The sequence below is a fragment of the Chelmon rostratus genome, chromosome 12, assembly GCF_017976325.1.
Source record: "Chelmon rostratus isolate fCheRos1 chromosome 12, fCheRos1.pri, whole genome shotgun sequence".
NCBI lineage: Eukaryota > Metazoa > Chordata > Actinopteri > Chaetodontiformes > Chaetodontidae > Chelmon > Chelmon rostratus.
In genome coordinates this window covers 26,548,535-26,561,853 of record NC_055669.1, presented here as the reverse complement: position 1 = coordinate 26,561,853, position 13,319 = coordinate 26,548,535, and the positions used below count along the sequence as shown (strand labels likewise).

The window sequence follows — 13,319 nt, the reverse complement described above, 5'->3', positions numbered from 1 at the left end:
TCTGTCTGTCTGTCTGTCTGTCTGTCTCTCCCAGTCTGTCTGTCTCTCTCAGTCTCTCTCTCTCAGTCTGTCTGTCTCTCTCTGTCTGTCTGTCTCTCTGTCTGTCTGTCTGTCTCTCTCTCTGTCTGTCTGTCTCTATCTGTCTGTCTGTCTGTCTCTCCCAGTCTGTCTGTCTCTCTCTCCCTGTCTCTCTCTCTCAGTCTCTCTCTCTCTCTCTCTCTCTCTCTCTGTCTCTCTCTCTCAGTCTCTCTCTCTCTCTCTCTCTCAGTCTGTCTGTCTCTCTCTCTCACCCTGTCTCTCTCTCTCACCCTGTCTCTCTCTGTCTCAGTCTCTCTCTCTGTCTCTCTCTCTCTCTCTCAGTCTGTCTCTCTCTCTGTCTCAGTCTGTCTCTCTCTCTCTCACCCTGTCTCTCTCTCTCACCCTGTCTCTCTCTGTCTCAGTCTCTCTCTCTGTCTCTCTCTCTCTCTCTCAGTCTGTCTCTCTCTCTGTCTCAGTCTGTCTCTCTCTCTCACCCTGTCTCTCTCAGTCTCTCTCTCTCTCTCTCTCTATCACTCACCGTGTCTCTCTCTCTCTCAGTCTGTCTCTCTCTCTCAGTCTGTCTCTCTCTCAGTCTGTCTGTCTCTCTCAGTCTATCTGTCTCTCTCAGTCTGTCTCTCTGTCTCTCACCCTGTCTCTCTCTCTCTCTCAGTCTGTCTCTCTCTCTCTCACCCTGTCTCTCTCTCTCAGTCTGTCTGTCTCTCTCAGTCTGTCTCTCTCTCTCTCTCAGTCTGTCTCTCTCTCTCTCACCCTGTCTCTCTCTCTCAGTCTGTCTGTCTCTCTCTCACCCTGTCTCTCTCTCTCAGTCTGTCTGTCTCTCTCAGTCTGTCTGTCTCTCTCAGTCTCTCTCTCTGTCTCTCTAATCGTGTGAATAAACGTCCAGAGCGTGAGCGTGAGGTGGTGGGACATGAAACGCTGACGTTAACCTGCACAGCTTAATGACTTCGAGCTCATTAAGACTCAGTTATCATGTTTGTGACTGAAGAAGTGGAGTCAGGAACAAACCCGGTCGCCATCAGCCCTGCGCTCGCTGTCACATGTTCAGCTTTACTCTTCAGTCACATTAATATTAATGAAGTGAGAGGAATGTGGAGTGAAGGCGGCTCAGGCTGAAAGACAGAGCGACGCTCAGCAAACAGAACCCGTTTCATTATGTGAAATGAAATTCTTTGAATATCTGTTGTGAAAGCTGATCTGTGTCTGACGAGGAGGAGGAGGAGGAGGAGGAGGAGGAAGAGGACCGTCAGTGGCTCTGCTCTTGTTGATTACTGAAATCTAACCAAACAAGTTAAAGTGAAATGAACAGTAGGAAGATCTGGATGTCGTCCAGACGTCGACCTTCAGGTTCAGAGGAACCTTTGTTTTTAGATTTTCAACAGCAGGTGTACACAGTGTTTCTATAGAGACACACACACACACACACACACACACACACACACACACACACACACACACACACACACACTCTTTAAGGCACACAGCTGGACTGGAAGCTGCATGTTCAGCAGGAGAAAGATCCAGAAAAACCTCAAGCTGAAAAGTTGATCCAGGTATTTCAAGGTTGGACAGTCTGCTGAGGCCTTTGTTTCAGTACATCCGGCCTTCTTCTCTCTGTGAACCACACACAGACACACACAGACACACACAGACACACACAGACACTCACAGACACACACAGACACACACAGACACACACAGGCTACAGTCATGGCTTCCTGCAGGTGTTTCTGTGTTTCTGTCAGGAAACAGGAGCAGAGTTTTTGAGAATTCCTGGAAAATACTAGAATCTCGTAGCCGTGTGCGCGTGCATGCGTGCGTGCATTTGTTGTTGTGCCTGTAGGCTCTGAGGGAATTGAACTCTCACCCCGTCAGCGTGGAGCTGCACCCAGTGCAGCAGACACTCTGACACAAAGGCGTCTTTCAGCAGCAGATTACCTGTGTTGTGTCGCTGTTGTCAGGTGTGTCAGCACATGAATGACGCTGCCTCCTCGTGACATCACGGCCGTCTTTCCGCCGTCCGTGGTGTCGCGCTGACCGCAGAAAGAGCGGCCTCTGTTATAGCTCCACTCACGCTCAGGGCGGGACACTGTGCTCGGGGTCAAAGGTCAGAATCAGACCGCTCATATCAGGAAAGAATGACCACACACTGACAACATGTGCAGTCAGCGTGCGGCCGTCTGGTCTGAATTCTGAATCAGGTCACGTCAGTTAAAGTTGTGATTTATGAGATTTCTCCATGGACACTGTCCTCACTGTGGGACACACACACCTGACACCTGCGACACACGGCAGACAGACAGAACGAGTCGATCAGGGAGGGAACGTGATCAAACTGCAGCTTTTTTGGAGGGATGATGCTGATTCTTCTGCTTCTGCCTGGCTGCGAGCATCTGTGAGCGTTCACTCGACATAAGTTTCATCGTCTGTTCGATGGGGACAGACGTGGACACGTCCACGCCTGCAGACACTCAGCAGATGTGCATCTATGTCCTTTTTGGAGCAGATCTGGTCCTTCACCCTTCAGCCTTGTTGTGTGGACGTACATGAAAACAGCCGGTGTGTTTGACACAGGTTAGACTCTGAGACGTTAGCTGCAGCACATTTTAGATTTCAGTTGTCTGAAGTTGGAGTAATTTACTTTATTCTGTAAAGAAACAGTGAACATGAAACCGGATCCTTCTGGAAGAATTCCACATAATTGAACATCTACAAAGAAGTTTTCATGGAAAAAGGTCTCTGCTGAAGGAGGAAATGTCCGAGTTCTCACTGCAGACTGAAAAATCTTCATTTCTCAGTGAGGTTGATTGAAAAAGACAAACTGAGACACGTTTTCCTCTTTTCTCCTGTAAACTTTATTTATATCATTTAGACTTCATGTTTCTGAAGCAGATCAGATAGTTGATATTTTAAAAAATGGTTAAAAGCAGCCTTACAGCTGACATGAGATCATATACGACCCTCTCAGGTGTACCTGCAGCGACACGCTAACCACCAGAACGTCACATTCATGATGCTGTTCAGCAGCTTCACACCCGACACTGATCAGCCAGATGTGAGCAGACAGATGTTCTGCTGGCAGCCGGAGCTCCGGGGGCTTTCTGATGTGATGAGACTTTCAAAGTCAAATAAAACGGGCTGAAGAAATCACCCAGGAAACGGACAGGACCCGCAGGACTGAAGGTACTGTCCTCTGAATCCTGAGGGTTCCAACTGTTGGTTCCACTGAGGAGAGGAGCAGCGGGTTCTCCTCCTCGTGTTGTTGGTGTCGGGATGAGACCCCCGATGAAGACGTCTCAGCTTCGTCTCTGAGCTGTTGCTGCTGCTCTCAAGCGTATTTTTAGCAGCGTTTTCCCTCCAAGCTCAATAAATACAAACTGTCATATGAGCCATTGTCACCCAAAGTCCTGCTCGGGATGAAACAGACACACGTCCAGGAATTAGTCTCAGCCGCAGTGCAGACAGTGTTGTAATGTAGTTATGAACAGATAGAAGTGCATTTTAAGCCTTTATGAATGTTTAGTCATTCAGCCTGCAGCTGTGCCCACAGGAGCTGTGTGACAGAGGAATAACACACTGTTTGATTCTGCATGTGGGATTTGATTACAAGAAGAAATGTAGAGAATAACACCAGAGTAATTAGACAGTACCAACATTTACCAGATCAACCTGATGGTGACCATTTCCTGTGACACAGAGCTGCTGTTTGGACTCTGCTGGTCTCCAGTCTCTCAGTCTGACTGCGTCCTGGTTTGTGAAGGTCACCACGGTGTCTCTGTCAGAGAAGACTGTGCTGAATCCAACGAAACGATTGATTGAGTGGAGCCGTGACCGAGCCTCCTCCAATCAATAACTCGTTAACAGCGGCAGGAAGATGAAGGTCTGAAGATCACTGACCGACCTGCTGCACTCACACAGCAGACAGCTGAGAGGAAGTCTCACGAATGTATTAACAATAATAATAATATTTCCCACAGATGAAGAAACTTCAGAAATCCAACATTAGAGAGTTACCTGAAAGCATCACAGCCCCAAAACTAAATCCACAAAGAGACCCTGAACATGAATGCTTCCTCTTTCACCTGTATGAAGATGAACTATGAAGACGAGGGAATGAATCTGTTTGGCTGATTCTACTCGTGGTCATCACTGATTGGACTGAGGACTATACTTGACCAGTAAACAGTAAACTTAGCATAAGTAAACACACAAAAACAATATCAATAAAGACAAATAAATGAATGATGTTCAGTCGTCAGGAAGCGTGTCCTGAACGTACACACCAACATCCAAACATCTGTTGATATTTACCACACCTGCCTCGTCACCACAACATGCTGCTGATCGGGATCAAAAGGAAGTGACATCATCAGGGGGCGGGTCAGAGAGAGAAAACATCTTCAGGTTTTTTGTGTCAATAGTTTTATTTATTTCAAGCAGATCAGCTGATGTTTTACTGCTTGTCTTTCTGGATTACTAAAACTTTTGAGCGGCAGTCTGCCAACTACGATGATGATGATGATGATGGACATGTATCAGAGGTCACCTGTCAGTCAAACCATACTTGGATGACGCTGGTGTTTCTCACAGGGTGGGAAGTTAGTTGTTGTGGTACTGGACCCTTCACAAACCAAACATCCTACAGCAGCTTTAAGGACACGGCGCTGACTGCAGTCTTGGAGGTTGATGTCATGTGACACTGTGTGAAATGGTCTGATTATGTGACGATGGAGATAGAAAAGGTCCACGACCTTCTTTTCTCATGTCGAACTGAAACATACCATTTGAAAACAACTCAGAAAGCATCAGTTTCACCTCTGTGCCGCTCGTCCGAGCAGGAGATCTGGAGCTGAGACTTCTTTGTCTCATTGTGGAGTCTCGGGCCGCCCACTAGGGGCAGCAGTGAGTCCACTGAAGCGCAAAACGCTGAATTTTGTACTTAACTGGAAGTGTTTTTAAAAAAGTATGCTATTGTTCTACAAGAGAGAAGACTAACAACCAGAGGACTGACGGTTCTGTTGGTAAATGTCTGTTTACTTCACTTCGTCGCTGCTTCCTTAAACGTTTCTGTGGGAACCATCTGAGACTGCAGCGGAGGACCGGTCCCAAACAGGGTGATCTGTTTCATGACTGTTTAAAGCCAGCAGAGCTTCTTTTTCCTGATGTGTGTTAGTGTTACAGCCTGTGACTCGACTGTGTTAGTTCACTCTCGCCGCTCTCATGATGACGCCTCTGTACGCCACCTGCTGAGCAGCAGACAGACACAGGCAGAGAACGGCTAACATAGTGCAGCATTTGGCTCAGCAGGGTGAATGTTGGAGTAATATTGGTGTAAATGAGCCACTGTTGGCTAACCAGTTCACCATATCGTGTTAAAGATGACAACGTGTCACCGCTGAGTCTCACAACTTGTTTGCGCTGCCCCCAAGTGGCCAAAAACATCAGGTGTTGCAGATTGTAGGAACTCGCATCAATCGGCTAAAGCTGACATCACCAGCAGGTGGCAGCGAACGCATTCCTCTTTGCTAATAAATTACAGACAGATGTTTTAATGAGATATTAATTAATGTCATAGCTCAGAAAATCCAAGTGTTTAATCAGTCCAATCCAGAACAGACTGTGAAGTTACTGTGTTTACTCGCAGCACTAATGTGATGCTTGTTTGTGGGTTCTCTGTCTTATCTCACACACACACACACACACACACACACAGCTAATAGCTGAAGCCCCCAGAGTTGTGTCCCACATCAGTTGGCTGAGGGGAAACTTATTTAGTAATTATCCTCTGAGCGCAGCGATAAATGTAGCTCTGGAGGAAGAGAAGAAGAGAGAGAGAGAGAGAGAGCGAGGCTGCAACTGAGCTGCTGCAGAGAGAGAGAGAGAGGGCGAAAGAGAGAGGAGCGTCTGCAGAGAGAGGGAGGAAAGACTAAGACGTGAGAAAGGAGAGAAGGCAGAACAGTGCAGTTAGAGGATTGATTGAATAAATGCGGTAAAACCTCAGCGCTCTGAGAGAGAGAGAGAGAGAGAGAGAGGTAGAGCGAGGGTTAGAATTACTGCTGAGTGGAGAGAGAGGGGGGTAGAGAGAGAGAGAGAAGGGCAGAGATGGGAGAGGAGGGACTGTGAGGAGGAGGAAGGAGGATGCGGTGCTGAGGAGGGAGAGGCAGGTCGGGGGGGACGCCGAGTCGAGGATGCTCATGGGACGAAGACGGACGTTTGCAGCTTAACCTCATTGGCTGACAGGTGGCGGCTGCTTCGGCCAATCCGGTCTGACTCTGTGTGTGTGTGTGTCCTCTCCTCAGATGATGGGGAACAGCTGTGATCGAGGTACCGTGTCTTCCTCTCTCTCTCTGTGTTTCTGTCCATGTCATGTGACCGACTTGTCATACCCGGCTTCCTGCGGCATGTTTCCTCAACTTTGTCTCCGCGGTGACGAAGAAAAGCGATGATGTCCGCTGCGTTTGGGACCATCGTCGCTCCTCTTCCCCGTCCCCCTTTGGGGGGTTGGGGGGGGGGGGTGCATGAAAGTTTGGCCCCGGCTTCGTTGCAGCGCTGCGTGCATGCAGCGTGCACCCTGCGTCTGGAACTTGATCCAGCACTTTGCCAAAGCTGCTAAATGCTGATGCTGCTGCATGCTGCGTTCACTGTGGCTCTGTTACAGTGAGCGAATGTTTTCCTGTTGCAGTAGGCGGCACGTCTCTGTGTTTTCATGCCATTTAAACATCATGTAAACTCCACATGGTGCTGATTTGATGTCACTAGCTGCTGGTTTGGTATGGATCTGAAAACTGTTGATTCTGTGTATGGGCTGATGATACTGCCACCAGCCAGTGTTGTGCCAGTACTTAGCAGCCAAAATTGGATTTTAGCAAATCATTATCTGTGATTTACAGCTGATAAACTTCAGTTTGAACACAGCTGATTCATGACTTGCTGGCGGTGGTTTGTTCATCTGTGGGCAGCACTTTACTTTAGACCTTCCTACTAAGCATGTGGAAGCAGTATATGAACATTGAATATGTGGTTTATAACACTAACGTCATTAACAGCTGATATCTTGAAGTATTTATTGATGACTGAGAATTTGTCCCATGAAAACATATTTTACACAGCTGTGTTTTACGTAATTTATCTTTCATTATGTGTTTGTACAGCAGTATGGCTGTTGACAGGAGGACTTATAGATGTTAACAGATACAGTTACATTAGACCACATTATAGTATGTTATAAACCATTTATTATATGTTATATACACTGAACAGTTCATAATAAATAGTAAAGTGCTGCTGACTCTTGTTTTCCTTTTTATGTCCCTTGTTCCCAAAACATATTTTTGGATGTGAAATCAAAATTCTTGACTTTTTTGTCGTAGGACATCAAACAACATTGCTGTGTTTTTAAAACTTTTCTATAATTTAACAGAATTTGTGTGTTTTAACTTAAGAGTTTGTGTCATTTGTTAAAGGATCAGTCTGGTGGGATTCTACATTTTTCTCATTGTCACAAAGTCTCACGTTCAGACTGACCAACGACACGTTAGTGCCTGACTTCCTGTCTGCGGCTCTCAGCTCATTGACTCCTGCTGAAGATAAACCTTTAAAACTCCTCACAAATATTTAATTTCATGTTTACGAAGGTTTGGTCAAACAGCTGCTCGCTGTAGCAAGCAGGAGGTAATGGAGCATCTGTTGGGACTATTTTCAGCGGCGGATGAATCCACGTTTGGTGCTGTAGTGAATGTTAGCGGCAGCAGGACTGTGTGTGTGTGTGTGTGTGTGTGTGTGTGTGTGTGTGTGTGTGTGTGTGTGTGTGACTGAGTCAGAATAAACTGAAGTGTGTGTTCATGGGGATGAAGGAGCATGTGTGAGGCTCACTGATGTGTTTTAGTGGAGCTCTGTGGCTCAGAGGAAGAAGATCTATGAGGCTGTGACGCACTGTTAGCAGTTAGCCGTTAGCATCCACTGCTGATTTGAGTCTGAATGAGAGACGTGGTGATAGAAAATGTAGAATAGTAATACTCACTTTATCTGTAGTGTTAGCGAGGTTCTACTCTGAATTCACACAGAATGTGATGTATGTGGAGTCTCGGCCGAAGCGTCCGTCCAATCAGTCCCATCACCTGTTTGAATGTTTCTGTTAGAACATAAAACACCTGAAAGGATTTCATCAAAAAAAAAAAAAAAATCTCCAAAATCAAAACCTTGACATGTTTCATGGAGATCTTGTTGTGTGGATAAAACCGGAAACAGACTGATGCATCGTGGCGTCCATGAATCATGTGACTTTAACATCACTCGTCTCTTCAGTGAAGAGCTGAAAACATCAGACGTTTGTGGGGCGATGAAGAGGAGGCTGTAACCTTCCTCACATTCATGCATCAAACTAACAGAAATGTCTGATTTCATCATGTTGTCATCGTTTCACCTTTGACCGGAGCTCTTTAACGACGTCACCTCATTGTGTCTCTTCTTCTGTGGTGGTTTAAGGGCACAGACTGGAGGATCGGCTCCACCTGCTGTTTGCCTCCATCAGTCAGATTCACACACAGACAAGCAGTGACGTCGTCTTTGGCTGATGTTTCTGGAAATGTGTTTAGAACTTGCTCCACATTTGGATGGACTGATGTCTCACCTTTACCTGAAACATGCCCGCACTAACACAACCACGAGTGTTTCTAAATACAGCGTTCAGCTAAACACTAAAGCAGAGACTCACAAGAAGCACATGTTGAGTCAGAGTGAAGCGATGAATTTGTAGAAATGTGGTCAAACCTGTTGAGTGACAATGATTAGTAATCAGTATTTTTATATTGATCGATCAGATGATTATGTGCAGTTTGAGAAAGGGTGCTTGTAGTGACACACCTACAGAATTATCAGCCAGCTCTGCTCTTCCTCTCAGTTCAGTTTTCTGTTGGTGGAGACCAAACTCAGGCTCAAAGACAGTGAACAGTGAACTCTGGATGTCATGTTCATCAGGTGACGATGGGATGATGCTGTATGTTGCTGCAGGAAGCTGTTTGCTAACATGTTAGCGTCAGTAGCTGTGTGTTGTCAGAAATGCTTTTTTTATAGTTATCGTAACATCCCGTGAACTGACACCAGTCCTCATGTTGGTGGGGGTTTGTGATCCTGTAGAGGACCTCAGGAGATCCTCCGTTGCCACGTGTCGGCCCGCTGCCGTAGGTGAGGAGTTATTTTGAGCTTCCCGTCTGCTGAAGCGCCGTCAGGAACGTCCCTGCAGCCGTTAATGGACTCGTAGGTGTTCGTGAGCTGGTTCAAGAGCCGCTCGGGCCTCTGGAGACGGACTGCAACAACCTCAGACAGGATGGCTGTTGAGTTATCTGGAGAGGAAGTAAGAGGGACTAAAATTAGCTTTAAAATCAATGAACCTGGATGTGAGCCAGCCCTGAGGACATGGCCTTTTACTGAGCTCAAATGAAACCAGGACGAGTCACAGTGCTGCATTTAAGACACGGAGAAGTTGCGTCTTTGCAGTTTTGTCCGTGGAGTTCGGCTCTGACTGGTAAATGATCAGAGGCAGAAACAATGTGAGCTGAGCTGATGGGACTCGGCAGCTGTGCAGGGCAGGAGGTTGCTGATGTGGGGCTTTGGACCTGTCTGTCTGTCCTTGACACACTTCTCTGCAACGTCCCAGACAGACAGGCAGCAGGAATAACCACAGCAGCACAGAAACACTGCAGCTTTGTCTTCCTCAGCTTTAATGTCATGAATCTGATCCAGGCACAGCATTTGGCAGATAAATTCAAAGATCATAAATTCATTGTGGGATTTGTTTTACCTGGTGTTAGATCTGAGCTCCTGTCACAGCAGGGTCCATGTGTGAGTCCAGGTGCGATGGGGGGTGCTGGATGTTTGGTCATGTGGTGACTGGAAAAGCTCATTTAGCCGGCAGACAGTAGATCATTAGTCTGGCCTGTTGCGTCCAGTTAGCAGGCTGGTTAGCTTGATCGCTAACAGGACAGTCAGTTAACACGTTTTATTTGTCTTTGTACCATCGAGCCCCGTCTGCAGGCCCCCCCTCTGGAACAGTTCATACTGAAGCAGAGCAGAGTTACATAATTGTTCCCTCTGAGGTCAACAGCGTGAAGTTTCTGCTATTTGTGGAGCTTCCATTGAAATGCATTGATTTTGCTCTGAAATGCTGGTGAGTCTGAGTCTTTAAAGGAAAATGTGAAGCGTGTTCAGTGTTTTGTGATCGCTGAAGTGCTCTCATGGTGGCTAACGCTGTCTCGATGATGGAGGAGGTCAGGATTGATGAAGGACAGCAGACAGAGTTCAGAATGAAAGACTTTCCAGAAATACACCAGACTTGTTCCAGAGGAGAAAAACTGGACATAATGGATAAAATGTGTTGTGCTCTTCCATCTGGAAGCACCACCTGTTCAGGTTAGAGACGCATCAGGCCACTGAGCTGAGCTGCTTCTGTGAGCTGTCATAAAGCAAACATATAGCCTGTAAAGTCTCTGTTAGCTCTTAGAAACCACAAACTGGTCAGTGGACGTGTGATTTGTAAGGAAGGTTAAAGTTGTCATCTGTTGGAACTGGATCACCTGTCCTGGTCTCGCTCTGGTTCGTCGTTATTTTTCCACCTGCTGAAGGTGCAGGAACCAGCTGCCATTAAACAAACGCACCGTGTCTCCTCCACCATGTCTGAATGTCATCACCGCGCCCTCCACCCGTCCGGCTCAGCCTGAAAGCTCAGGCTGATGATGATGATGGTGATTAGACAGAGGAGGAAGAGGGTGCTGTGGCTCATCTAACACGCTCTCTCTTTGTCTCTGCAGAAGTGTCTTCGGAGCGATCTCCGAGGAGAAGGAGCATCTCCGGCCTGGGGAGCTCGGAGAAGAGCGTCCCTGTCGACAATCCGAATTCGTCACCTTTTAAAGTGCCGGTGAGTTTCTGCAGGTCGAGCAGTGAGAAGCTGCTCGATCAGAACAACAGACACTGTTCAAGAACAATCCACACGTGTTTTTAATCATGAAGTCATCATAATCTTTTTAATTCTTCCTCCTTCAAACAAACACTCTGTCTGGACTGGGCTGTCAGTTAAGTGACCGGATGTCAGTTTCGGTTAGTTCGGACTAACTTCGTTACTGAGCTCTTTGCATCCCTTGGCCTTTACCGCGCTGACTGGCAGCACATGGGTCTCAATCATCCGGACCCTGACTGAGTGATGGTCTCACACCAGAGTGGTTCACACTTTCTCCCCCCTTTGGCTGCCAGTCGTCCTCGGACACGGCGGCCGGGTGCTGGTTTCAGCGTGGTACAGCATCGTGCTAGAGCTACTGCTGACCTGAGTAGCATCGCACAGCGTACATTTATCATAGTGATGAAAATAACTTTATCTGTGTGTGTGTGTAAATTAATACATAGACCAACATGCATAACCACTCAGAAATATTCCTGTTATGTAACCAGCTGACAACAGCTAACCGTTGAGGTGTACTTCCTGGCTTTTTCAGGACATTCGATCACATGTCACAGTCTATTACCTGGAGTTAAGCAGTCATCATTGCGATGATATTATTCTTCTTATTATTATTGTTTGCTTTCAGATGGTTGTGTATGATGTGACTAACAGAAGTCGGTTATATCCTCAGTTTTTAATCCAAATACACGATCACAAAAAAACGTCCTCTGCCATGGCAACAGGAGTGATGACAGGAAGTGGTACTGCAACTCTCCGATGGATACCAGTCAGTCCCCGAGGAAGACGAGGCTGTCACTAAGTGCTGCTGACTGCGTCACGGTAACGCAGTCCGGTCACATGTCCCTGTAAATGAAACCGCGAGGGCTTGTGGGAAAAGGTGTTTGTTAAAGGCCCCTAAAAACAGAAACACTGAATGAAAGACAACATGAGGCTGCTGTTCAGGAGCGAATGAGGTGAATCACAGAGAGAAGTTGTGTTTGTCGTCACCCTCTGCCTCATAAATCAGTTTACTGACACCGATCACTTCATCTTTATTAATCAGTGGAGCTTGAGTTGAGATTATTTTGGGGGATTTCTGTGGAAAGTAAACATTTTATAAATATCAGTTAGATTAAAAGTGATTACATTTCACCCGATTGTTGTTCATAATCATGTCTGATCCCGGCGATACAGAAACTGAGCAGATTTCACAATGAAACCTCCTGAATTTTCTCTTTCTGTAAAGATTTTTTGACTTATGTGACCTGATAAAGAGAGACAGGGGAGGGGAGACAGAGACGGGACGCCATGCAGCAAAGGGCCTCAGCTTGGGATCAAATAGCCATAGTGCATGGGGAGCATGTTGTACCTGGTGGGCTACCTGGTGGGCTACCTGGTGGGCTACCTGGTGGGCTACCTGGGCACCCTAAACTGCCTTTTCCTGCGGTGTATGAGCGTCTCTTTCTATTGGACGTGTCTCAGAGCAGAATGCTCACAGTGTCAGTAAATGACAGAAGTAGGTGAACTTGTTCGATGGCAGCTGGATGAGTGTTTGCAGTTGTATAACCTCCTGTTAGTAATGGATCATTCACGCTAAACGTGACTTTAACCAATTAAAGCGACACTGTAAACATCTTCCTCTGATTATCAGAGCAGGAACAGCAGACTGACACAGAACCGCTGGCTGATCTTTATTTAGCTGACAGACAGATGAAGCTCATCTCTCTGCTGCTGGCGGCTGAAAACACACACGAGTCCAAGCGTCAGTCTGAAGTGTTGTGATGAGCATTTAACAGCTTTCAGAGGTCGTCAGCAGCAACATGCTAACCATCTGCTGCGATGTGTGACCGCACGAGTGTGAGGGAGCCGGAAGGAAGCCGAGTCGGGAATTTAAACAAGATGCGAAAGAAGAAATGAGGACATGAAGAAACAGTGGAGATGCTGCCATCAGCTGCACTGACCACCAACACAACAACATGTTCCTGAACCAGGAAGTGAGCCTCCTCCTCCTGAGCCCCTGTGAAAGAGTCATAAGGCAGGTATCCAGTGAAAGGGAACATCTCTGGAGTTCAGTCACAGTGATCCTGGACCTGGTCTACAGAGTCTACAGAGTCTACAGAGGCCTCGAGCTGCCTGTGGATGAAGCCACAGACGCACACACACGCACACACACACACGCACACACACACACACTCTGTCCATCATTTCCATCAGTAATAACAACACTGATGTTAACATCTGACATCTACATGGTGACGTTCTGACAGGAATAACAACACAAGTCAGAAGTATTATACAAATATTTAAAAAATGTTTTTGTATTTATTTCATGGTATTTCTGGGATAATGACCAAAT

The 13,319-nt window shown here is 46.7% G+C and overlaps 1 protein-coding gene across 4 annotated transcripts in view; it reads left to right on the top strand.

The window, feature by feature from the left end:
• rasal2 (RAS protein activator like 2) overlaps window positions 1-13,319 on the top strand; it is a 72,519-nt gene that overhangs the window by 33,499 nt on the left and 25,701 nt on the right. For all 4 annotated transcript variants that reach the window (XM_041948493.1, XM_041948492.1, XM_041948491.1 and 1 more), the window contains one exon: window positions 10,839-10,945. In XM_041948493.1, coding sequence (XP_041804427.1) covers window positions 10,839-10,945 — 107 coding nt within the window. The remainder of the gene's footprint in view (window positions 1-10,838; window positions 10,946-13,319) is intronic.